General features: G+C 40.1%; 1 protein-coding gene across 1 annotated transcript in view; it reads right to left on the reverse strand.

Moving 5' to 3' along the window:
• The window catches only part of vstm2a (V-set and transmembrane domain containing 2A), a 114,043-nt gene that overhangs the window by 37,274 nt on the left and 52,654 nt on the right, over positions 1-24,115 (reverse strand). Inside the window, exon 3 of the mRNA XM_012851582.3 lies at positions 2,558-2,608. Within this exon, the coding sequence (XP_012707036.2) occupies positions 2,558-2,608 (51 nt within the window). The remainder of the gene's footprint in view (positions 1-2,557; positions 2,609-24,115) is intronic.

The raw sequence follows: 24,115 nt of genomic DNA on the forward strand, positions 1-24,115 counted from the left end.
TTTCCTCTGCCCACACTAGCCATGTTGTCTTCTGTGAACGTATTAAAAATGGTTTGAGGTCAGCTTTCCTACACATAAATCCCGCTTCTGGCAGTTAGTTCATAAACCTTGACCCATGTTCCTTTATATTTTTTATTTACATTTTGAATTTCTTTCTGTTTTGTGTTTTTTAGTATGTATGGGCAACGTACTGCCTGAAAGAGTGTTAATATCGCTTTAGGGTTTACATTTCATGTTTTAAAACCTCAAATATCAGTGTATGTCATTGTATGCGTAGACCATAGCAGAGCATAATTAAGAAGTGGAAGTGTTTTGTATCACACATCTCAAAACTGTGAGGAGCATTTGCATTCATCTGTAGTTGTCCTGTTGGAAGGTAAACTCAATTCTTCTGCATTATCTAACAGTTTTGTTTTTGCCCCATTAACATTGACCAGCTCCCCTCCCCCTGAACAAGAACAGCACACCACAGCATGACGTTGCTGCCACCATGTTTCACAGTGTCAGTTTATGGAATTGGCCATGATTTGGTGATTTTCTCTTTTCATGTTCAGATGATTGATTGAACAATACTGTTAGACATTTTAAGCTTGGAGTAATTATTAATGTTTAGGCGCTTGGCAGATGCTCATTCAAAGCAGGATATAGCAATACAGTTAATGTTACATCTTGCGTTCTTTTTGTGTCTCTGCTCTGTCTTCTGAGAGCCCCAGTCTGTTGTGGGAGATGGCCGTTCACACTGAGCCTGGTTCTGGTTCTGCTGGAGGTTTCTTCCTGTTACAGAGGAATTTTCCTCTCCACTGTTGCTACATGTATGCTTCGGTAAGAGGGATTGCTGTTAAGTCAACGGCACAATGTAGGTAACCTTCCACTGTGGCTCCATGCTCTTTCAGGAGGAGTGACTGGCACTAGTAAATGAGTCAACCTGCTGAGTTTCCTTAGACTGAACATTTTTAACCAATTTGTCTGGATGATTTGACTGAATTTACTTACCAAGTACCTTCAGATGACACGTCATGAATTTCTGCTATACATAAAATACAATTTAACTGAATTAATGTTAAGGTTAACGCTAGGCTAATTATAAGGGGACCCTCTGGTAAGGCTCTTTTAGAGGTGACAGGACGGCAAAGTAGACATAGAGTGGAAGAAAAGATGGAAGTACAGGATAGGAGATTGTGGGCGGTGGTTGCTTAAGAGTTAGGGAGTTCTTCCTTTAACTGGGGGATTGTTGGTTCGATCCCCTGCTCTGACCGTCTCAGCCGTTATGTCCTTGGGCAAGGCACTTCACCCACATTGCCTGCTGGCGGTGGTTGGAGGGCCCGGTGGGGACTCGGTTACCATTAAAGGATAACACTTGGAAAAGGTGTGGATGGTCTTTAGCATGGTTTAGGTAAGTTTGCCAACATTCTTTGATGACTGGTGTGACCAAATTATGAAATATGCCTTTGTGATAGCCTATTGCAGGCTAAAATCAGTCACTGTGCCAACAAACAGGCTCTTCTAGTGGGTAGTGGACCATAGAGGTTTCACTGCCCATGCTTGGACACCAGTTAGGAGACCCCATGGACTGCACCAGGAGCTTGGTGGCATGTTGGGTATTTCCTGACCTTTCTCATGCTTAACATTGCAAAGTGGCAGGATCAAGCCACGGAGGCAACATTGTCTTTAGAGTTCAGTTGATCATGGAACCTTTACCCTAACCGTGCTTTAAACTTTGTAACAACGTTCTGCCTGAACTGCTCAAGTCTGCTGTGATCCTCTGTCTTCATGATGCTGATTGTTCACTGATGTTTCCTAGAAAATCTCTGATGCCCTCACCAGACTTCTGATAGCTGTTGGTTGCACTGAATTTGATTAAAGGGTATCAGTGAGAAAAAGGACACAACCCCCTTTCAGACAAAATTAAAAATAATTTATGGTTAACCTGTGAGGATACAATTATGTGACGTCTTCTGATTGTCTGTCACACAAAATCCCCCTTAAATATAATTTAGTCTGAGGTTGTAACATGACATGAAACTGGAATGTACAGTTATAAACAATAAAGCAACATGTCCTACTATCGTTTTCTGCTAATTTAAACAACGATTGTGTCCTTATCCACATCGCATGACAGAGTTTGCAATGTTTTACCAGTAGCTAAAACACTAAAACTAAAGAAGGCAGCTAAAACAGTAGAACTGGAGAGAAATTTCCCAATTAGCAGCGTTTCTAATCCGTCGTGCTATAACACATCTGCGAGGATCTGGGCGCTCCAGTGTGATCATGTGTTGGCTGGCTGCGCGTTGCTCTGAGCACAGAAGGCCCATGCAGCGTGGCAGGAAAAGGAGGCGGAACTGTTGCTGGTGTGCATGTGCGCAGGAAGGGAGCCACTCTGACAGTAATAACACGCTGCCACTGATTTCGCTGATTAGCTCCATTCTCCGGCGGAAGGTGTATTATTCAAGGAAATCAGCTGCTGTTGTGTCGGCTCAGAGTAAATCTCTGCCAACCCGGGTCACAATGGAGCGAGTCGGGAAAGCGTGGGGTTTGCATGATGTGTTCTCCAACTTACACTTATTTTTGTCCCCTCGTCATCAGGATCAGGCTCTGGTATCATCTCCATCTGTGAACACACGGAGAGAGAGCATTAGCAAAGTGACAGTGGGCTATTGTTGAGTACGTTCTCCGAGGACAGGCGTGGACGTATTTTATGCATGCCTAAAACCACTGAGGGGATTACTACGACAACTTTTCAAAGAGGCATCCTCTGTCTGCCGAGGCTTATAAATGTTGCAAACGGACATCAGCGCACAGTTTGCACACGGAGTGACTGTGTCGCCACTGCTCTGCCTTTTAAAAGTCAATGCCACTCTTCCCACTGTCTCTGCTTTATTTTTAGAGTCTTTGAGTGCTTCTGTGGGGGAAATTAAAAGCCAGCTCCCAAATGTTTCTGCAAATTGAAAAAAAAAAAGGTTTAAACCAGGATGAAGTGGTAAAACTGACAGCTTCCGGAGATAAAACGATGTTTGTGCTCCTTGCTGTGTCTTCTGAAAAAGTGACATTGCCCCTGGAAGCATATGACAAATCAAATGTCAGAGGGTCTGAAATAAACCATGAGATTCCCATTGTCTGATAACCTTGAGTAAAAATACCGCAGTTTGATGATATGAACACACACAAAAAAAAGGTATCACATCGAAACCAACAATTATTCTTACAGCCAAGTTGATTATTACAGTATTGATGATTATACCATTTATTATTTTGCTTTAGAAACAAATTAGACATAAGGGAAAATATATTAAACGCTCATTGAATAGAGGTTTTAACATGCTTTCTGCCATTCTGCGTTATATGGGTTTTGCTTGGATAATTTAGAGCCTTTTGGCAACATTTGGCCAGAATCCAGAAAGACTGCGGTCGTTCTGAAAGGGAAAAAAAACCAGCTTTTTATTTTGAAGGATTTTGCCAATTTCACTAGTGAGTAACAACCTCATGCAGTTTCCAAAGACTGGGCTCTGCATCAGTAAACAGGGAGATGCAAGTTGGAATTTGACTTAATTAATTTACTGCAGAAAGTGGAGTTTTAACAAGACATGGACCTGTGTATCTAACTCGAGCACTTTCTCTTTAAATGAAAAGGACAATAAACCATAAAATCTAAATATTTTAAAAAGGTCCTTATACTTTCAGAACAGTATGGCCTCCGTCTGTTCCGGAGTCTTAACAATAAACTGAATTTATTTGATAACTAGGATTAATTGGAAAGTGTGTGCTTGGCTTGGAATCTGTCTGGAGGAATTTACTTTTTTATTGCAAAGTGCCTTGAGAGAACATTTGTTGTCAATTAGTGCTGTATAAATAAATTGAATTGAAATTCAATTGAGCATCTTTTTTGTTTTCCAAAAGAACCAAACAGCTCAAGCCCCAGAGGCCCAACACATGCCTCGGTTTGAGCCCTGCTGGCAGAGTTTAGCATGGTGCTATGTGCTAAACCTCACAGCCAGCATAACAAAATGAGCATTGATTTTAGAAGCTATAATTTAATTATCCCTCAACAGATGAAAATGGATGTGAACCCAAGAAAACCTCCCAAAAAAGGATAAGACTAAAAGCGGCGCAGGAGTCATTACTTCAGATGTATCCTTCAGAGAATGATGGGAACTACTGGCTCTGTGAGTCAGACTGAAAGCAAAGGGCACAGGCGCTAGAAGATGGCTACCTATGAGCAATTGTTGCACCCGGCGCTTCTTCAAGAGCTGTAATTACTTTGAAAGAACTGCGCCGCTGTTCTCTGGAGGATGTTGGGCAGACAGGTGATTAATGAGGAGAATTAGGAGCCCAAGCTCCTCTCCCGGCGTACGTCTAGGACTCACAATGTGACTTCAATGGACGGCCCTGCCTTCCTCTGTTATACAAGATGGAGATTTTCACAGAGACGTCTTTAGGCGAGCCAGGATTAATTGTCCTCAGTCTTGGGGTAAGACTGTATTAGGTCATCAATTTCAGGCCTCCTCCTTTAAGAACCACTCTAACAGCGGTTATATAGCCCACGTGTGCAGTCTATATCTGTCACTTGAGGGGAGTTGAAACAGACTTCCACTGGAGGACAGATGCTCTAAATTAGTCTATGCACAGAGGCTGGTGTCTGAAGGAAAACACAATGAACGGAATAGACCCCCACATTCACATTGATAACTGTATTAGGATTTTTATTGCTGCACCGTTTTGTATTTCCAGCATCTAATCATTTATTAAGAGTTCAAATGACTGGCGGTTATGTTAGTTAGCCATCATGGGACAGTTGATAGAAACAACTTTGCCTAATTTGATAACTTTCTCATGGGGAACCTTTGGGCTAGCTCCTTCCCAGCCCGTCCACGGACCTCTCGGCGCTGAAGTCTGCGGATCGGAGTGGTCAGGGCAGTTTCAGTCAGCTGACATTTGGTGCTACTTTTCTCTGCAGATCTGGAAAGTTGCTGCTTCAGCGAGCGTCGTCAAAGTAAAGAAACCACACGTCACGACACATTCCCCGGAGCTCACTAATCTATTAACGGCCAGTTACACAGGGGAAGTGCAGCATTCAGTCTCAGCCGGTCATACGGCGTCAGTCAGCTGAAGAAGTGGCCCACTGCCCGCTGTAGGCCAGTTACACATACGGTGATATCAGACATATACCAGATTGTGCATTTTACTGCTGACAGATTAAGACAGGAGTAAAACCGCTGCAACATTCAAGCAAATGTGTAACTTTAACACTGTGCTCCATGTACACTCAGTCAGATTGGGTTGGTGGTGTTTCTTTGGCCTTTGAATGGAGTAAAACATTGTTTAGAACCTTATAGAGAAAAGAGAGTCAGGGTAAGTTTGTGATAGATGAATTAATTTGTGTACACTGAGCTTGGAAGTAGTTTATCTGTGTTTCAGAATATGAGCAACATTGTAAAATATGATATTCTGATATTTGATGATGGAGTCACCAAATATCAGCCTTTGAATGTTGCAAAGGAAGCCCATCATTTTTGTTTTACCTTCAGCAGTTAACAAAGAAAGCCGTAAAAAAGATGATGCTGGGAATAATAAACCAGTCTAAAAAGTTTACCACCCCTCCAATCTAAGGGTTCAGGTTATCTAGAAGGTACTATTTGTCTGTCGGTGTTGTATTGTGGGGAAGGGATTATCCTACTATCACAGTAACTGAGCAGGGGCAGTTGTGAGAATTAAAAAGTGTTTGTACAGCTTTAAACTTTCCCACATTTTGTCATAAAACAGATTTCATTGTATATATTTTCACTGGGATTTTATGAGATAAATCACCCCTCAGTGGTGTATAGTTTTAAACTAGAAGGAACATTTATCATGGCTTGAAAGCAGGTTAGCCTGGTCTGAGGAAAAAAAAAATGCCTTGTGTGAGGAAAACAAGCTTAATTTGGACCTTTTAAAAATGGCTGCTAAAAACAAATAAAGTTATATCTATAGTAATGGAAAATAATTCCTCAACAAAGCTAAGCCAAAACCATTCCTCTTTTGCTGCCTTTTTGGGCAAATCTATATCTGGCTCTTTGTGTTTGTTTAACTGACAGAATTTAAAACATGCGTTGGCTCTTGTACTTGAGATGAATAAAACTATTGCTTCAAAAAATCCAACTGAACTGCTCCAATGTAATGTTCTGCTCTGACAGCTCAAAGCTCAGCTGTAATTGTTCTCTAACGCCTGAAAATGAATCGCTGTCGGCTGCGATCAGCTCGGGCTGCTGCTTATATCACTGATTTTTGTCATTGTGTTTGTTATTTTAAGCTCTCTGTGTGACATAACTGCAAAGTGAAACTAGCACTCGCATTAAGCAATTTTTTAGAGTATTCTTAAAAAAAAAAAAATGAAATCCATGTTTGGCGCATCGTCCCTTCCAAATATGAATATTATGAAGCAGCCGTGATGCTGATATGGTTCTGGGTAAGACAACAGTGTTGTTGTGTATGCAGAGCTCTACGCCTGTACTGTACCATTTATCATTATTAAATATAACTGATTTACAGTGCAGGAAAAATATTTACTCTCTTAGAAATGTCCATACTCTTTTGTGAGACCTAAACATATGAACGGACAAATTCTAATATTAGACAAAGATAATCTGCTGTAAATTCAAACAAAACACAGTTTTCAAAGGATTCATTTATTAAGCGAAAAATATATCCAAACCAACCCAGACCTCTGTAAAGAAGAACCTTCTGTTAAAGGTGGAATCTTCCTTCCCACAATTGTTCCATGCATCCTCAGTATGAGGAACTGCCGGACAGATAACGCCTCAGTGAAAACAGATGGGTTTCCTTAGACAGAAAACATTTTTACCAATACCAAAAAATTGCTTACTATTAAATATTCCACAATCAGCTGTTTGTGGTGATATAACAAAGTGGAAGTGATCTGGAAATGTAACTCGTCCACATAGTCGAAGGCCACATTAAATCCCAGACCAAGGTCAACAAATGCAGAGATGCATAGTGTGCCAAGACCACCTACTTTCTGCACAGGCCCTAGTTACAGACCTGCATAGCTGCATTGGCAGTGCAGCTGCATTAAACCCTTACATCACAAATAGCAATGCAAAGCATCAGATGCAGTGATGCAAAGTTTTCCACCACTGGATTTAGAAGCAATGGTGACGTGTTCGCATGTATGACAAATCATGCATGTTACCAGGAGAACACCACCGAACTGACTGCGCTGTGTCAAGTGTACGGTTTGGTGCAAGGGACTCAGGTCCATCACAGTTTCCTGACTCCAATCTGATAGAACACTTTTGGGAGGAATTAGAGTAAAAAACATTGTCCTTTTAAAGTGTAACTCACCCCAAAAAATCAACCTTTTTGTACAGATACAGGGTATAAACTGGGCCAAAGGGGGCTACAGTAATGTTACTGTGCAATTTTTGAATTGTTGTTCTGCAATATTCTTAAAACCATCTTAGTGCTGCCTTCTTAGAGTAGAATAGTGGCTATTGCAGTGGAGTTTCCCTATTGGTTCAAAAAGTATACTTTTACATCGTTGTGAGTTACACTTTAAGCTCATCTCTTGGTTCTGTTACCCATTTATTATTGAATATGGAATGAAGTACCTCTTGAAATATTTTGACCCTATTTTACCTCAGGAGGTAAACACATAAACCCATTTCCTGGAGAAATCCTCAAGAGGAAACCCCCTACAGGTGAACACTAAGATACCCCCCTTTCATTCTGTAAGTGATACTTTGAGCTGAAAGCTCACAAGGCCATCAATCTTACTATGTGCTATGTGATATATTAAAAAGTGTTGTAGAACTATGATATGAAATGGACTTAAGAGCTAGACCATCTTGTCCAACATCAGTGTCTGACCTCACGCATTTGTTTCTGGAATAGTCCAAATCTCTCTTTAACACACCAGCAACCGTTGCAGAAAGCCTTCTCTGGGTAAATGAAGCCGCTAGAGCTGCAAAGGGTGGAGAGGTACATCAGACTCAATGGATTAAGAAGCTGACGTAACTCGAGCCTGTATGGGTAAACCACGTTCTAACCAAATTGGACTATTTCCTCTGGGCTCTTAAAGGTGGTGTTTAACATTTTGTTGTTTGCTTCATAATGACTCATAATTATGCACTTCTCAACATTGCTGTCATTTGTTAAAATTATGAACTATTTGCATATGCTTGGGGGCAGCAATACATAGGGGGTCAGAGAAAGTGTGTGGGGAAGGCAGCCCGGTGTCACAAAGGAATCATGTTTATTAACACAACAAAAAAATTGTTGTTGTTCATTTTACTAATAGACTGTTTTTACTGCAGCCACACAATGCAACAACAAAACCACCTGCAAAAGATTCCATGTGGAGAATATCAGAGAGAAAAAGCCCTTTTATTTCTGTTGTTTTAGCCTCCTACTCCTGGCTAGAGGATGGTGCTCATCTTGACCTTATATTGAAAATAAAACCTCACGTGGGCTCACCTCTGCCTTTCAAATACTTTCAAATATTCCCTTCAACCTGGCATGTTGAATCCACAAGCAGCTTAACTACAGAAAAGTGTGTTTTCTGAGAGTGAATCCATTAGTCACCCCGCACAGGACAAGTGCAATCAAGGTAATTGTGAGTTAATGAATGTCCAATATCGATTAATAATCCTGACATTTATTACTCGCAGTAAAAAGAAGACATTTATCTGCTACCTAGGTGTTACTTTCTGTGTCAGAAAAGAGGGAACGCAGGGCGACAGAGGGAAAAAAACACATTTGATGCATTTACCTATCTTAGCTTGGTGAGGTTTAAGTAAGTTCTGACCCTGTGATGACAGTGTAAAACTTTTCCTTGACAGCATCAGAGTAAACCTCCATTATTTTCCAATTTGTGTTTCATTTTTATCGCATGAGAGCCTTCTGAGCCAACGCCGCCGCAGCTCGCGAGTATCTCAATTTCAATCGCTTGTCTCTTTATTGCAAAACCCTTTCCACCATGACGCCCTGCCATTCTTCATGCAAATCTCAAATTGACTTCTTGTAAAAACGTGCTTCGCAATTACTGGGCATCAAAAAAAGGCCTCATTGAGTCGCCGAAACTAAATTAATGTCACATGAAGAAAAATGATCATCATTTAAAGTGAAAAATGGACCGGGCCTCCCTGTGCGGCCATCATTGTGAAGCGGGTCCAACTGTGACAGGATGAGATCTGGTGTGAGAGCCCGGCACAAGCAGAGAGAACACACTAATGTGAGCAGATATTAAAAGTGAGTTCAGCCAGCATTCGTCGGCTTGAGAAACACAAACAGCCTGGAAGAGTTCAAACTGAGGTCTTGATATGACACGTTACACCCAGTAATCTAAACGGTGATGGTGGAAGAAATCAGTAATATATACGATAGAGTGGGGATGGTGGTGGGGGGATTTGGATAAGCTGCCTGCATTATATAATGGCAGCTTAAAAGATCATTTTTAAAAAGTATATTAAAAGTTACATCTCAAAACTCCTCGGTGGCATTCCATTAATAAAAAGCTGTCATAGCTGTGGATTGAAAGGGGTAAACATAAAGGTTTCTTTCTCAAAAAGCCGCTGTTTTAACTGTCAGATTAAAGTCTGTGATGACTTGGAGAACCGCCATCTGGATAGGGCTTTCCACTAAATTATAAACCAGGGTTATTGTTCCATCAGGCCCACAAAGAAAACTAGATTTTGTGAAGTTCTTCTCTGTACTAGTCCCTTCACCTGTCTGCAGAGGGATGTCATACCCCCGTGAGCTTGGTAAAGCTACACCTTAATGTGGTGGAGGGGATTATAGTACCCCTGCTTCATGCTGTCCTGTTGGATTTTTCTCCTCCGTAGAAGGTCAAATATTGGAGAAGGTGGCCGCTGCTCATCCTGATCTGGTTTCCTCTCTGCCCTGCACAGAAACAGCTCTGCTAGGAGACACAGATGACCTCCTTGTGGCTCCAGATGCTGGCTCTCCCTCTCTTCTCATTCTCCATGACCTGTCTGCTGCATCTGATGCAGCTGACCATGACGTCGTCCTGCATCCGCTTCACCACCCCATCAGACTCAGAGACGCTGACTTCGGTCATAGTAGTTGTTGCTCCTCTGACCCTGAATGCGTCCCTCCCCTCCAGAGCAGGATGCTGGCCTGCATCGTTCAACTAAGGAACTGCTATGTCTTCCTCCTCTTCATCACTGCAGCCTGGGCTTAAACTCCTGATCCGCCGTCACCGACAGAGTCCAGGTGGAGCTGTCTGCGCCTTCAGCTCTGACAGAACGACCTGACTCAGCTGTATCTGTCAGAGACCTGCTGTGTATTTTACACAAACCAACGCACGTTAAAGTTAGAGCTGACCAGTTAGTGACTCTTACCAGCCAGGGAAATGTTAACAGCAGGGCTGTTTCTTAGTTCCAGATTGACGTTGCTGCTAGAGATTCCTTACCTGCTGCAATCTTTATCATCTTTTTAAGAAGATTTTGTCATGAAATCCAGCCTTGACTCTACTCTTTCTTCTTTTTCTGTGCTCCGGACGTAATTTATACTTTACTCAAACAGACACATTCCAGGTCAGAAGCTGCTAGTGGCCAAACTGTTTCTGTGTCAGGGCAGCCGTGTGCTTGACCGCAGTTTCAGTAAAACATATGGAAGAAAAAAGAATGTCACATATTTTCCCCCCTAAAATTGGCAAGTATATAAAATGATTCTTGCTAGTAGTTTAATGGTTGGATTCCTACCCCCCGACTCCTCTCACATGGGCGCAGAAAAATGGATGGATTGGCTTTTTGACTCTAGTTCTTAATTTTTAAATAACAGGTCATCTTCATAAAAGCAAAGCCAGGAATTGTCCAGAAAGCTTCCATTGGTGCCTATTGATGCAAAATCCATGACCTTGAGTACCCTAAAAGAAAAAAAACTCAAAGGTGTGAAATGCATCTCTTGTTGTTCATTTCTCTGACTCAGAAAAAAACATTTTTAAAGCCCAGCAAGGTAAATAATGATAGACTGACAAACATTTCCATCACCAAAGAGGCCTGAAATAATAGTCTCTCTGCCCACAGAAGCAAACGCTAGCCTAGCGTCCTCTGCAGCCTTTCATTTGATTCCACTTTGCATAAGAAGAGTAAAATACAGCTCACAACTGAAGACAGAGATAAATATACAGACTGAGATTTCCCAGTGTTTCTCTGAGGGCTGTCGGTGAGCATGCGGTGCCTTGTTGAGCTGAAGAGGAGACAGACGAGGGAACCTCTGATGCATCAATCATTACAAATTGATGATATTTAACAATGAACGAATATCTGTCAAGCGTGTGCTCTGGCAAAAGACAAGACGAAACATATGTGAAGTCAAAGCAGAGGAGGCGGTCCGGTGCGATGAACATCATAAAGAGACAGCCGCCGAAGAGAAAGAATAAACGGAATTCAGATCTGAAAACTTTCCTTTTGGCAGTAGCAGACAGGCACCGTACACACAGGAATCTCCAGGGATTCTTTCAGCAGCTCTTGAAAGCTGTCCAGGTTCGAATGCAACACATACCAAAAAAAGGACTGAAAACAAGATTTATCCACAGCATAAAAAGTAATTACTTTCTGAAAGACTTCAGCCTCAGGCTCATTCTTTAAAGTGGATGTAGCCTTGAGCCTTTTAAATGGACCCTACCCCAAAAACATTTGGTAAAACATTTCCTTTTTTTTAGGCCCTAACTGGGAGCTCTGATTTAATCACTGTTTGTCTTTGATTATGTGAAGCTCAGTTGACTTTTTTTGTCATCAACAGCAGTGGAATTTAAAACTGGCTGCTGTGATAAATGGGGAATAATAAGTGCTGGACTGATTGGAAAATGGTTTGGATTCTTAGATTAAGTAAAAGTACAAAAACCATCAAACGAGCTGCTGGAAGTAACATTTTTACAGTTGTCTAAAAATAATCCTGAACTGTTGAAATTGATGTCAGGATGGTGCATGTGACAAGCAGGGGCACGAGCCAGTTTGCATCCCTGTTGCATCAGCTCTCCTTCTAACCAAATGCTGACAACTTTGGGCGGGAGCTCTGCCACTTCTATGGACGGTTTCCTTTTAACAACTTCATATCTTGGGAACATTTGCTTATTGTCGGCTCTCTTTTTGAGGATACTTAAATGGAGGAGAGAATATAGGGCTCTGAAACTGTAACTCACTGGTGCAACATCATGTTAGTTAAAACATATATTTTGCTTTATAGTGTACTCACTAGCTTCATTCCTGAATGCCTCAACAATGTTTGAGGGAATTCTTCTGCATTATCTTTAAGAAAAATGAAGGAAATATTTTCAATTAGAAATGTTGAAAGTTGCCAATGCAGCCACGACCCAAACCACTCATCAATCTTTAACATTTCTTAAAAGCCCTTAAAGAAGATGTAAACATACTCATGCAACATTTACTTTTGCTAATCTTGGTTGTGACGGACCTAGAATCAGATTTCGGAGAGTTTTTGTAAACATTAATGTAAAAGTTCCTGCTTAGCTTTTTAAGACTAGAAATACACAAGTCTGCAGAGGTTCTGACCCTTTTGCCAATTTCATAAGTTCATTTCAGAGAAAGCATGCATGCTGCAATGTATTTGTTCTCTGAAGTAATATTTTATGAGTTCCCAACTGCTAACTAGAACAACTAAGAAAGGCAGCAGGCTCCAGGTAGCCCTAAGTTGGCTGTGTAGTATGGCAGCGCCATCTATAAAAGAAGGAATGTTGCAGTTGAAGTCTATTTCTTTGCAGTTCTGACTAGAGTTGTCGCAATGCTGAAACTTTTACCTCGATATGATACAAAGTAAAAACACTCCATACTCAACACCATTTTTGATGCTGCACAAAATTTTTCTGATCATACAGGGTTCTTTCTAGTTAAGATAAAAAAGCATTAACAATACAATGTGACAATATTTTAACTTTCTCAATTAAGGGGCAAAGCCAAGAGGTATGGGATAATTTAGCCCTGCATGCTGCCACTCAACGCCTTCATTATTTCACAGTTGGGTGGACTCTACACACGGCAAGCGTATGTTGAAGGGATGACCGACAGACCACAGTCATTGAGCTGCCTAATATTCAAACTGACAACGTTAGCTTGTGTTGCTACTTCACTGGTCCAGATCCAGGTGCTTTACTGATCTCCTTACATCGCTCTCAAACCTCAGGGTGAAAGTGTTACACTGCAAAAACGGAACTAAAAATAAGTAGAATTTTCTTAAAATTAGTGTATCTGTTCTTGATTTGAGCAGGTAAATAAGATGATCTGCCAATAGAATAAGATTTTTGCACTTTAAATAGGAACAATTTATTTCCATCGTCTTATTTCAAATGCAGGATGTCTAATTATCTTAATTTAAGAGTCAAAATACTCATTCTATTGGCAGATGATATTATTTACCTGCTCAAATCAAGGATAAAAACACTATGTTTAAGAACATTTTGCTGATTTTTAGATCTGATTTTGCAGTGTAGCTTGTAGCAAAGTCCTTTTTGTAGGAAAACGTTGAACTGTATTGAATAATCTTATCCAATTTGTATAATCTGATTGAATTTGACTTTGGAAAGTGCCTTGAGATGACATGTTTCATGAATTGGTGCTATATAAATGGCATTGAATCGAATTGAAAACAGCCCTGTGATAGACTGGCGACCTGTCCAGGGTGTACCCCGCCTCTCGCCCATTGACAGCTGGAGATAGATACCAGCACCCCTTATGACCCGGCAACGGATAGACGTGTTAGAAAATGGATGGATGGATGGATTGAAAACAATGACCATAAAAAGGAAAAGGGCTGCACAGTTGGTAGCAGTTACCTTGCAGCAAGAAGGTCCTGGGTTCAAACCCCAGGCCTAACCTGGGGTCTTTCTGCATGGAGGTTGCATGTGCACCCCCTCGCCCATTGACTGCTGGAGATGAGCACCAGCCATGCATAAGTGGGTAAAGGCAATAGATGGACAGACAAAAGGAAGAATTTCTGAAAAGACCATTTTAGTTTGTCTGCATGCTCTGCACTACTTATGTGATTAAAAAAACAAAAAAAAAAAAAAAAAAAAAAACATTGTAAGATCTAACACAGTGCAAGAGGGTGTAAGAAGACAAAAATGTCGACACTTGTTCTTAACCTGTGCCTTTGAAGCCAAATAAATTAAAATATGTTTGAATATGTCGGAGAGTAAATAACTGTGTTAAGCTACAAAATCACTCTCTAGGAATAGCTGTTTGATGGGAAATCACTTTCATTCAGTTCATGACCGTCTTAAACATTAAAAGTGTTTCTAAAAAAATGTTGTGAAGGCAGGCTGAGCCATAGAGCTCTAAGGAATGGATCTTTTCACTGCCAAAATCCCTTTGGAATAGTTTCCGCTTGCAGATTTTGTGAAATGTATAAAATCGACCGTATCAATCCTGAAAGTTAAATCACACCATTCCCTGTTGAGCTGCAAGTTTTTTTGTTTTTTTTTGTGTTTGGTTTTGTCTGTTCTGGTGTGGTTCTGTATTTGGCTTGGATTTGACCAATCCTGTGGGAGGGTTGGAGAAAATAAAGATTAAGATGGAAATATGTGAACAGTAAACAGTGTTTTCCGTTGCCTATTGGTAAACCTAAACAAAAGAAGTGCACCAGTGATGTGCCTGACAAAGACATATGAAGGTTTAAAGACTGAACTTTTTGAAGCTCAGATCAAGGCCAGGCAGAACATTTTTACAACTGCATAAAGTGGGATGCTGCTGTTGGCTACTATTCTAGTCCCCCCCCCCCCACACACACACACACACACTTTTAATCCCATTACTACTGAAATTCTTTCATGTTTAGATCAGACCAGTCAGGACCAGGCCAGAGCATGGCACGGCCTATCAGTGACACAGAGAACTGAAAAGATTCCAGAGCATATAAGCAAATGTGATGTGTATGTTCTGCAACCAAATAAGGCAGCCTGAATCCTCTTCAAAGTATTTTTGCTCAGGGACTTTGGAATTTTTCTCAGTATATTAATACAGAAAGAACACCATCAAACACAAAGATCTTTTGGGATATAAAATAAACAGGATCAGAAGAACACAAGTAGGAGAAAAAGTTTTGCTTTCTAGTCTTCTGCATCTGTCTCCCTGATAGAAATGAGACGGTGATTAGCATTAGGTTTCCTCCCATTTCTACACGCAGCAGTAAGTAGCGCTCTGATCACAGCCAGGACATTGTAGGCAGTAAGTTAATCAGATCAGTGACTTCAGGTAACCTGTTAGTTTTAATGAGGGCTTTTTTTAGCTTCTATTTTAGGCCTGAACACGAGAGTATGAGGGTTTCCATCTTTGTCACGTTCACCACCAAAGTGAAGGATTATGGGAATTTGTCCATGAAGCGAAAATAATGCAGAATGATCAAAGATCACATTCCAGCCGGGTAAAAATGAGAAGGAGCGCGTGAGCAGACAGCAAAGAGGGCAAGGTTTGAAACGAAAAAATAAAAAACATCATAAAAATAACTTTAAATAACATTATTGTAAAATCTTATGTTTGATTTTAACTGTTTGTTACACATAACCAACATGCATTACTTTGTCCACTAAGATTTTTTCATTTTCATACCAACTTGACAACTTGCACACGTCTGCCCATGTAGCAGATTGTCCTGAGATTGTGAGCCCGGATGGCAGCAACAGGAAGTTTAACAGGAAGGCGTCACAGTTTAATGGATGTTCAAAACAACACACCTTAAGGGGTAACAAGCTCTTAAACCAAACAGAATAAAAAAAACAAACAAAACTGTCTGTCTGTATTATTTTCAGCTGTGATGCTCAGATGAGGACTTTTTGTCCCTAATCCTGATCCAGGTCTTTTATAAAGCTGCATTTGATGAGACCCTGCCCCACTTCCTTTAAATCAACACAATGTCTTTGCTAGAAGACATTTCAGCATTGAAGAACAGTAAATTAATTGGTCGTGTTTAGCATTAACTAACTCAACATTGTTTCAAAGGATTTGTCATTTGGGCTCATACCATCTTAGTCTTTGCAGTGTAAAAAGAGGATTTTTTTAAATTTAAAATGTAATTCTACCAAATACATGCAATTCATCTCTTTAAGATGCACGGTGTAGTTTGTAGCTAACTATTCTTGATTTTGTGCATGTCTTTGGTACAAGGTGATTCGTACAGTAAAATGCACAACAGAGCCTCAAGGGTAATGCTTGAGGGGAACGAATGCAGCGCATGTAAACCCTTAGAAAGTGACGCTGCATTGATACTCAATGGCACGTTTCCAATTATGATGGATGTGTTTGACGTCTTCAGAATCCATTACAGCCTGGACAACTTCATCATACCCAATAATGAGTCATGGGCGTCGTCTGTATTACAAATCTAATTCCTCTTCTGGCAGTGGCCCTTGGGAACAATCTGGTCCCCCCTTAAGGGACAGAAGAAGGGAGGCAACAGTAGGTGAAGCACATAAAATGCAACGGAGCATCCGGAAGATTGTTTCCTAATTACAACGCTTACTGACACCTGCTTGAAGATGTTTTGGGTCCATGCTTAGTTGTTGCCTCTAATTATTTCCCCCTGGTGACAGGGGTCTCATTCACATGCAAACACTAATCCCTTCACAGCCCATTGGTTTATGACAAGAGTTACGTTAATTACCTGTAAAGCTGTGATTGTTTTGTTTAAACAACCCGCTTTAGCTTGAATTTGGTACAATGGGAAACAAGCCTTGAGACTTATTTCAGGACTCAACCTCGGATCTCAGTGTACGTTAGTTGGATTCTATGCGATGGACTGGCAAAGGGGAAACAATGCATGAACAGCTTTTAGAAATGAAGATTAAAAAAAAATGCAGATTTTGATACGCCTAAATAAATCCTAATGTCATCCGTTTTCCCTCAGAAGTCATTTAATTGTCTACCTGTGTGCAATTAAATCCCAGATTAAATGAAACTGTTCTGTGAAGACCTCAGCAATTTGTAGAGTCAATTTACAGTACATTAAAATTAAAGCTAAACGTGTGTTATGTGGAGTATGTCTATCAGCTCTGTGCATCTAGAGATTAGCATTTTCCCCCATTTCTCTTCATAAAATAAGCTCACTATCAGATTAGATGGGGAGTGGTTATTCTGTAATCATAAGGCGTCATGCTTCATGACCTTCATTGCTGAGGTATGAATATTTTTTCTTTGATTGTGAATCTCTGATAATTTCTTCATGAAGACATAGAGAGATCTTGCCTAAATTTGACTAGTGTTAACATCTATCAGGGTTCTGTATTGAGGAGATGATGCCTATCTCCAGCCTACATGCTGGACAAGTTGCCCACACAGGACAGCAAAGAGACAAACGATACAAAAACCATACATGTCTTTAAATCCATTTAAATGCCTGCTTAGAAATAAAATGTTTAAATCAGATTTAGTTTCTTGTGAGTTAATATCAATGTAAATAATAGTGTTAGATGAGCAGATGATATTGCATCAAACCGATCACATCGATTGGAAATTTTAACAGATTTTGCAATATCTGCAAATATCGTATCACCATCCGAACAAAACGATATAGCATTGTATTGTAATAAAGCTGGTAATTTACACCTCTATTATTTAGCTCCATTCATCTTTCCATCAGAGCTGACCGGGGTCCCAGCCCCTGTGGCGCCAATGCATCAAACAGCATGATGCTACCATCGTCACGTTTCTCTACAAGTGTGTTCAGGCTGTTGAGCGGTTTTACGTTTTGCCCATTTATAGGTTTTTGAATGTAGAGAAGACAAAATAAAATGTCTGTTCCACCTGAGCAGAGCGTAGCTTGTTAAAAACTACAAATACAACTCTGTCTGGCTTTCTCTTTGACTCTCTCCAGTCTTATTAGGGGCAGATTAGTAGAGTGCACAACCAATGGGGATTTCTTGAAAGCAAAATATGAATGTCTAAACGAGGAATTGTGCTACCTGTGGTATACCTGATCACATTCAGTTCAAATTAAACACATTGAAGATGGAGGCTGTAAAGTGGTAAAACATAGAAAAGTATGAGGGTTGTGCATGGCTCGTCACTGGACTGTAATGGAGATGCATGCACTTGACTCGTCAAGGTTGTTTGACTCAAAGTCCAACGTGTCATTTTACAGAAGAGTGAGATGTCTTCAATCAACAATAAGAATATGCAGTGATTGTATAGATGGGTTCTAAAAGCATTCTGTATTTTCACACTTGACTCATGCCATCTATCACGCTATCGTAACGTCGGCATTTCAAATACTTATAAATCACCCTGTTATCAAACCAGAGAGCATAAAATGTTACTTCCTTTGTTTTTCTTTTTTTGTTTTTTGAGTCATGCTATACATAAGTAGTCACGCATACATCCTCAGACATGTACTTATCTCTCTTTGTATCCAAGCACAGGATCTTACATAGCTGCTGCAGATTACAAGAAGCCCTTTGGCTGCTGGAGCACTTTTCAGCTCTGTTCGCATTTCAGCCAAATTGCTGCACTTAAAAATATTCTTCACTCACACGTGCATCAGAATGTCAGCGTGTGATGTTCTTGTAAAAGAGCACTAAAAGGAGTGCTTGAGTGAAGAACATGTTGCTGTTTGTTGCTGTAATCAACTGATTGTACACTGCGAGGATGAGGTAACAACGTTTTCATCTTGCAGCCGAGAAACCCATATGACCTAGTACGGTGTTTCAGTAGGTGCCAGAATCATACAGGATGATTTTTTTCTTTTTGATTACAAAAGTTAGGTTTTCTGTATTGTAAAGTAAAAAAAAAAAAAAATCATCTTTTGTCATTTCTCAAGCAATACTTTCCCATGCCTTTGATGACTACTTTGTTAGTTAGGGATCTTGGAATTTAATCGTCAAAGTCCGATGTAACCTGCCTAACGTTGGAGCAGCAGCTGATCTGTAGCTGGGAGGAAGCGGCTGGATAAACTCATTAGGAGGTCCAGGTCTGTCCTGGGGTCCCCTCTGGACCCAGTGCAGGTGGTGGGAGACAAAAGGACTGTAAAGAAAATCACATCACTGATGGACAATGTCTCCCACCTCATGCATGGAGCTGCAGCAGAGCTGGAGAGCTCATAGTGATATACTGCTGCATCCTAGATGCTGCTAGACTTTAGAATCTCTGCTGCTCACAACAGACTCAACAACTATTTACAAACATGATAATGGCTGCATAGGTTAATGATCTGATCAAGAATAATTTACACTATCAGACGCTGCTGTCCATTTGCACACTTTAAAGCTTCCCAGGCAGAGTTTGTAGAATCATGCATATTGCACAGTTGTCTTACATTGTTCTGGCTGCTGTCTTTCTTCTATTTTAACTTAAACATTGAACTGCTACATGAACATACTCTAATATCTATTAATTAATGCACAGTACCCCCTTCTGATAAGTTAATTGTCTTCTACATACACCTTAACTTTAAATTAGCTTTTTTATTCACATTACTAAATCTAGTGTGTAAGTCTGATGTATCTTGTCTGCATGTTTTTTTTTTTGCCACTGTCACACCCAAATTCCTCCAATATGGGACAATAAAGACATTTCTATTCTATTCTATTCTATTCTATTCTATTCTATTCTATTCCATCCCATTCTATATGTCAGTACTTCTGACCCCACTAACCCACTAATCCTCCTGAAAAATTAGACATTCTGTTGCAATGTCCATTTTTTTCCCTGGCATAACACAGCAAAGAACCTATTTAGCAATCAGGACTCCTAAAAACTAGCTGTAGAATGTTTAACGCTTACACAAAATCATCTGCAACACAAGACGAAGCTTGATAATAACAAACAAAAATCCAGAGTGTACAGCTTGCACTCAAAGATCACTTCATTACACAAGTTTAATCACTTGTAAGTACTTCTAGAAGAGTTCAGAATAAGTTTGTAAAGTTAAAACCGAGCATTCCAAAAGGAAAATATAATAGTAGCAATTGTATGGATGACTTGTTGATGTAAGTGTTTAGAGGAATAAAAGTAGACTGGATCAAGAAAAGAAATGGAAACAGTAGCTCAAATATTGCTCGGTAACAACAAGGAATACCATATCTGAATACACAACTTGTCAAACCTTGCTGCAGATGCGCTACAGCAGCTGAAAACCAGAGATGCCACAATTATTAGCTAAAAATAGAAAACTGAGGCTACAAATCACATAGGCTGACCATAACTGGACAATACCAGACTGGGAAAATGCTCCCTGAGCCCAAGAGTCACGATTTCAGCTGCAACGCTCCAATTAAAGGGGACAAGTCATTCTTTTCAGTTCTTCCTTTTCACAGTGAAATTATTCATTTGTGGTCTAAACAAAGTGGAACTGCAACCACTTCCCTATGTTCGGCCATGTCTGTACTATGCTGGTGTACAGTGTAATGAACGACCAATGGCTTATCCACTTGCAGCTTCAGCATCCTTTAGCTTGGACTACGAAATCATTTCAGTGAAACAAAAATTATGGATTTGCTAGACTGGTGAACTTGGAGGTCCATGATCTTGTTTAACAGCTCTGCAGCAAATATTGTGATGTAATCGTTCAAAATATTTTATAGAAAAGAAGAAAACTGAACGGTCTTGAAAAATCTGACCCTAAAAGAAAATACAGATATGTATGCACCTCCTGGACAGACTACATTCATGTTGTCTGCAGTCTGACACGCTCAAGTGTACAACAACATGGATTTAAAGGCTAAAAAAAGTGGATTTTGCATGATATATCTCCTTTAAAGCAAATACTAATTATTTTACAAAATATTAAAAAAACAAATGAAATGTACACATCTCAGTGAAAGGTACAAGGTGAAACATCAGACTATTACTGTAGTCTAAAATTCTTGTTGAACAGATTACTTTAAATTTTATTTAGTCAGTCAATTTGATTTCTGAGACATTTCAGTGAATAGCAAACAGATGTTTGTGGTATTATACAAAAAGTTAAGATGTGTTCGGTTTTGACTGGATGAGCATAAAAACCTGTGACTGTAAAGGGCTTCTGAAGAAGTACACTGAAAAGCATGACAGAAGGGCAGACGCCTTCAAAGGGAGCACTTTGGTGCTGTTTCCTAACCCCGTAAGTACGTCATCTCTTTGCATCCAGAGAGTTTTAGTTGTTTCTAAATTTCTACCTTTGTTGGGTTTGACACACAGAAGCCAATAACTGAGGGATGGAAATAGACAAGAATAGAAAGGGGCAAGATGAACAAGCAGAAAAATGAATGGGCAGCTTTTGAGAGCTCCTAATTGATTTGGCAGTTTAATTTTTGTCTTAGCAGGCTAATCTATTTCCAGGGAGACAAAAAGGTGAAGTGGCACGGCTGAGAATGAGAGGGGAGAGGCACAGGCAGCCTCTGAGGAATACTGAGTGAAATGAGAGACACTGGGTGAAATGCCAATTTAAGCCAACGGCCAGCAGAATGACAAAGCTCTCCCTACCCACAACGTGAAGGGCAAACAGAAGCAGAGAAGTGGCATTCTGAGGAGAACCCGAAGTTGTGACACCTTGAGTTTGAGAAGCTTGGTTCTACTATTCTGTTAATTTACACATATGACCTGCTGTAAAATGTGTTCTACTGTCCTGCTTTATCTCAACCATGTGTTGCTCTTGATGGTTTAGGATGCCCGTTTGGGGAATTTGTCTCATTGTGAGGACAGACTTTTTCATTAGCGACAACTCAGAGGGCCACACTTAATTTGGAAGAAAGGAGGAAATTGGAGGGAGGAAATTAATGGAAAAGCCTCTTCTCTTCCAAGCTTATTAAAGCTTGGTTCCAAGCGTTCCAACTTACAAATCAACTCTTCCCTTGGGGAATGGGGAAAATCCAGTGAGCTTTTTAACATGTTTGTATTTGTCGTTACAACAAATACCAAAAAAAACACTAAATCACAAAATTATCGGATGTTTTCAATTACATCTCAACATTATAATGATCTTTCCACGTTTTGATCTAAACATAAACAAATGAAGTGGGATAGATTGAGAATGAGATCACAGTAAACTTCTTGACTTTGTGATGTGTGAAACTGAAAGACTTGGGTAGACGAGGGGTATGTGTTAAATGAGTGAGGCCATTAAAGAAAGGCCACAAGGGTGGCATAATGGACGCATCACAAGAAAAGGTCCTTTGAAATAACTACTTTACAATTTCAAGAGCGGCAACACAAATGAGCTGGATCCAGCGGAATGGCAATTAGTGGAATGTGTCAGCAGAGTTTGCCAGTTGCTACTTTTATACTGATAGGTGTGTGTGTTTCCTGCCATGATCAGTAAGTGGCACCTGGCTATAAACTTCAGTAATGAAGAAATCATCGCTACAAACTGCAATTTTGCCCTAATGTTATTTTTTGCCTAACATAAGCTAACTGATCGACTCTGGGTTAAACACTACAAGTATAGTGCCTGGGAAACTATTCAATCCCCTTGAAACTTTCTTTTTTTCACCTCACAACCAGAAACCAATTGTGATTTTGTTAATAAAATAGAAGAGAACATTTTGGTAAATGCTGAGTTTTCTCTGGCAGAAGAGACCAGAGGTGCTGAGCCCTCAGGGAATTACAGGCAGTGGCTTTAACTTGTAGCATTTCCACATTCACTGTTTGAGTTTTGGATGGCAGAACATCAGAATACGAATCAGAAATACTTTAATAATTCCAGAGGGAAACTATCAGAGGGAAACTATTTGCGTTACATACTCCAGATATACAAACAACACACACACACACACACACATATATATATATATATATATATATATATATATATATATATATATATATATATATATATATATATATATATATATATTAGTGCTGTCAGTTAAACGCGTTATTAACGGCGTTAACGTAAACCCATTTCAATGCCGACAATTTTTTTGTTGCCGTTAATCGCGCGTCAAAACACACACACCGTTCCCTAATGTTTTTTCCCCCGCCGCGCTCTCCGGACTGTGTTTCTTTTACCCTCGGCGCTTTCCGTAGTTTCAAGAGTGCTAGAAAACTGTAGCAAAACACACCCGCCCCGAAGGGTTTCTTTTACCCTCGGACACATGCGACTTTGGGCTTCTTTTATTCTAAAGGTGCTTCTAAATTTCATGAGTCACGGGTTGCGTTCTTTTGGGCACGTTTCTGAAAGTGAAATCGCTTATTTGGGCTCTAAAATAAGTGACGAAACAGCTTTTATTAAGAGACCTGCCTGCACTAGACACTTTGTATCCAGCTGAAATATCCCTCCATCATAGGAGACGACGGTAGTAAAGGCAGACAGAGAAACTCTGCACGTATTTTCTGCAGTTTACGGTGCAATAACCGGTGATAACTGCTGAAAGTAGATTACTTGGTGCAGATCACCATTTTTAGCAGACATTGGTTCTGAAGATGAGGTTTTAACATGCTGATAACATTGCAGAAACCCAACTCATAAACCGTACTTTAATGCTTATTCATTTGTTTTCTCTGTATTTGACAACCCAGGGATGAATCACGTTGCCAAACGAAGGACCTGGAGTTACTAAACAGTTGCTAAACAGTCTCATTCAGGGTATTAAGCTCCTGCCCAGTTGCAAGCAAAGTGTAAGACTGGAATGACCTGGAGATTTAAAACCTTTTTCCAGGCTTAAACTATGAATATGGATATAAACAGCAAGCAAAAATATTCAAAGAAATTGTTGTTGGTGTGAAAGCTCAGAATTAGATGTGTGTGAGAGAGAGAGAGTGAAGAACAAAACTTATTAGTGTCTTACTAAACTTACTAGTGTATACTCAAACTGTTTCCCAGTATGAGCCACATTCAGCCATTCCCACGTTCAACACAGCAGCTTTGTTTCTCTCACACAGAGATTCTGGCCCTGCTGAATGTGTTGGTGGGACGCATAAGTTCCTTATGAATACTAGCTGACTAACGGTCTGTCACTGCCAAATGGGAGCAACGGAAGTTCATTTAATCTGAACAATTCCTTTCCTTAAACATAATTGTTTTACTGAATGACAAACATAATCCTGATCCTACCTACAAATCGATCTTACAGTGTGAGTTGTAAAAGCTGAAGCTGGTGTTGTGCCAACATCACAGCACTTTCATGCTTTTCGCGCAGACCTGGACAAATCCTGATGTGCTGTTTTTATTTTGAAAAAAA

Source organism: Fundulus heteroclitus, chromosome 21 (assembly GCF_011125445.2).
Source record: "Fundulus heteroclitus isolate FHET01 chromosome 21, MU-UCD_Fhet_4.1, whole genome shotgun sequence".
NCBI lineage: Eukaryota > Metazoa > Chordata > Actinopteri > Cyprinodontiformes > Fundulidae > Fundulus > Fundulus heteroclitus.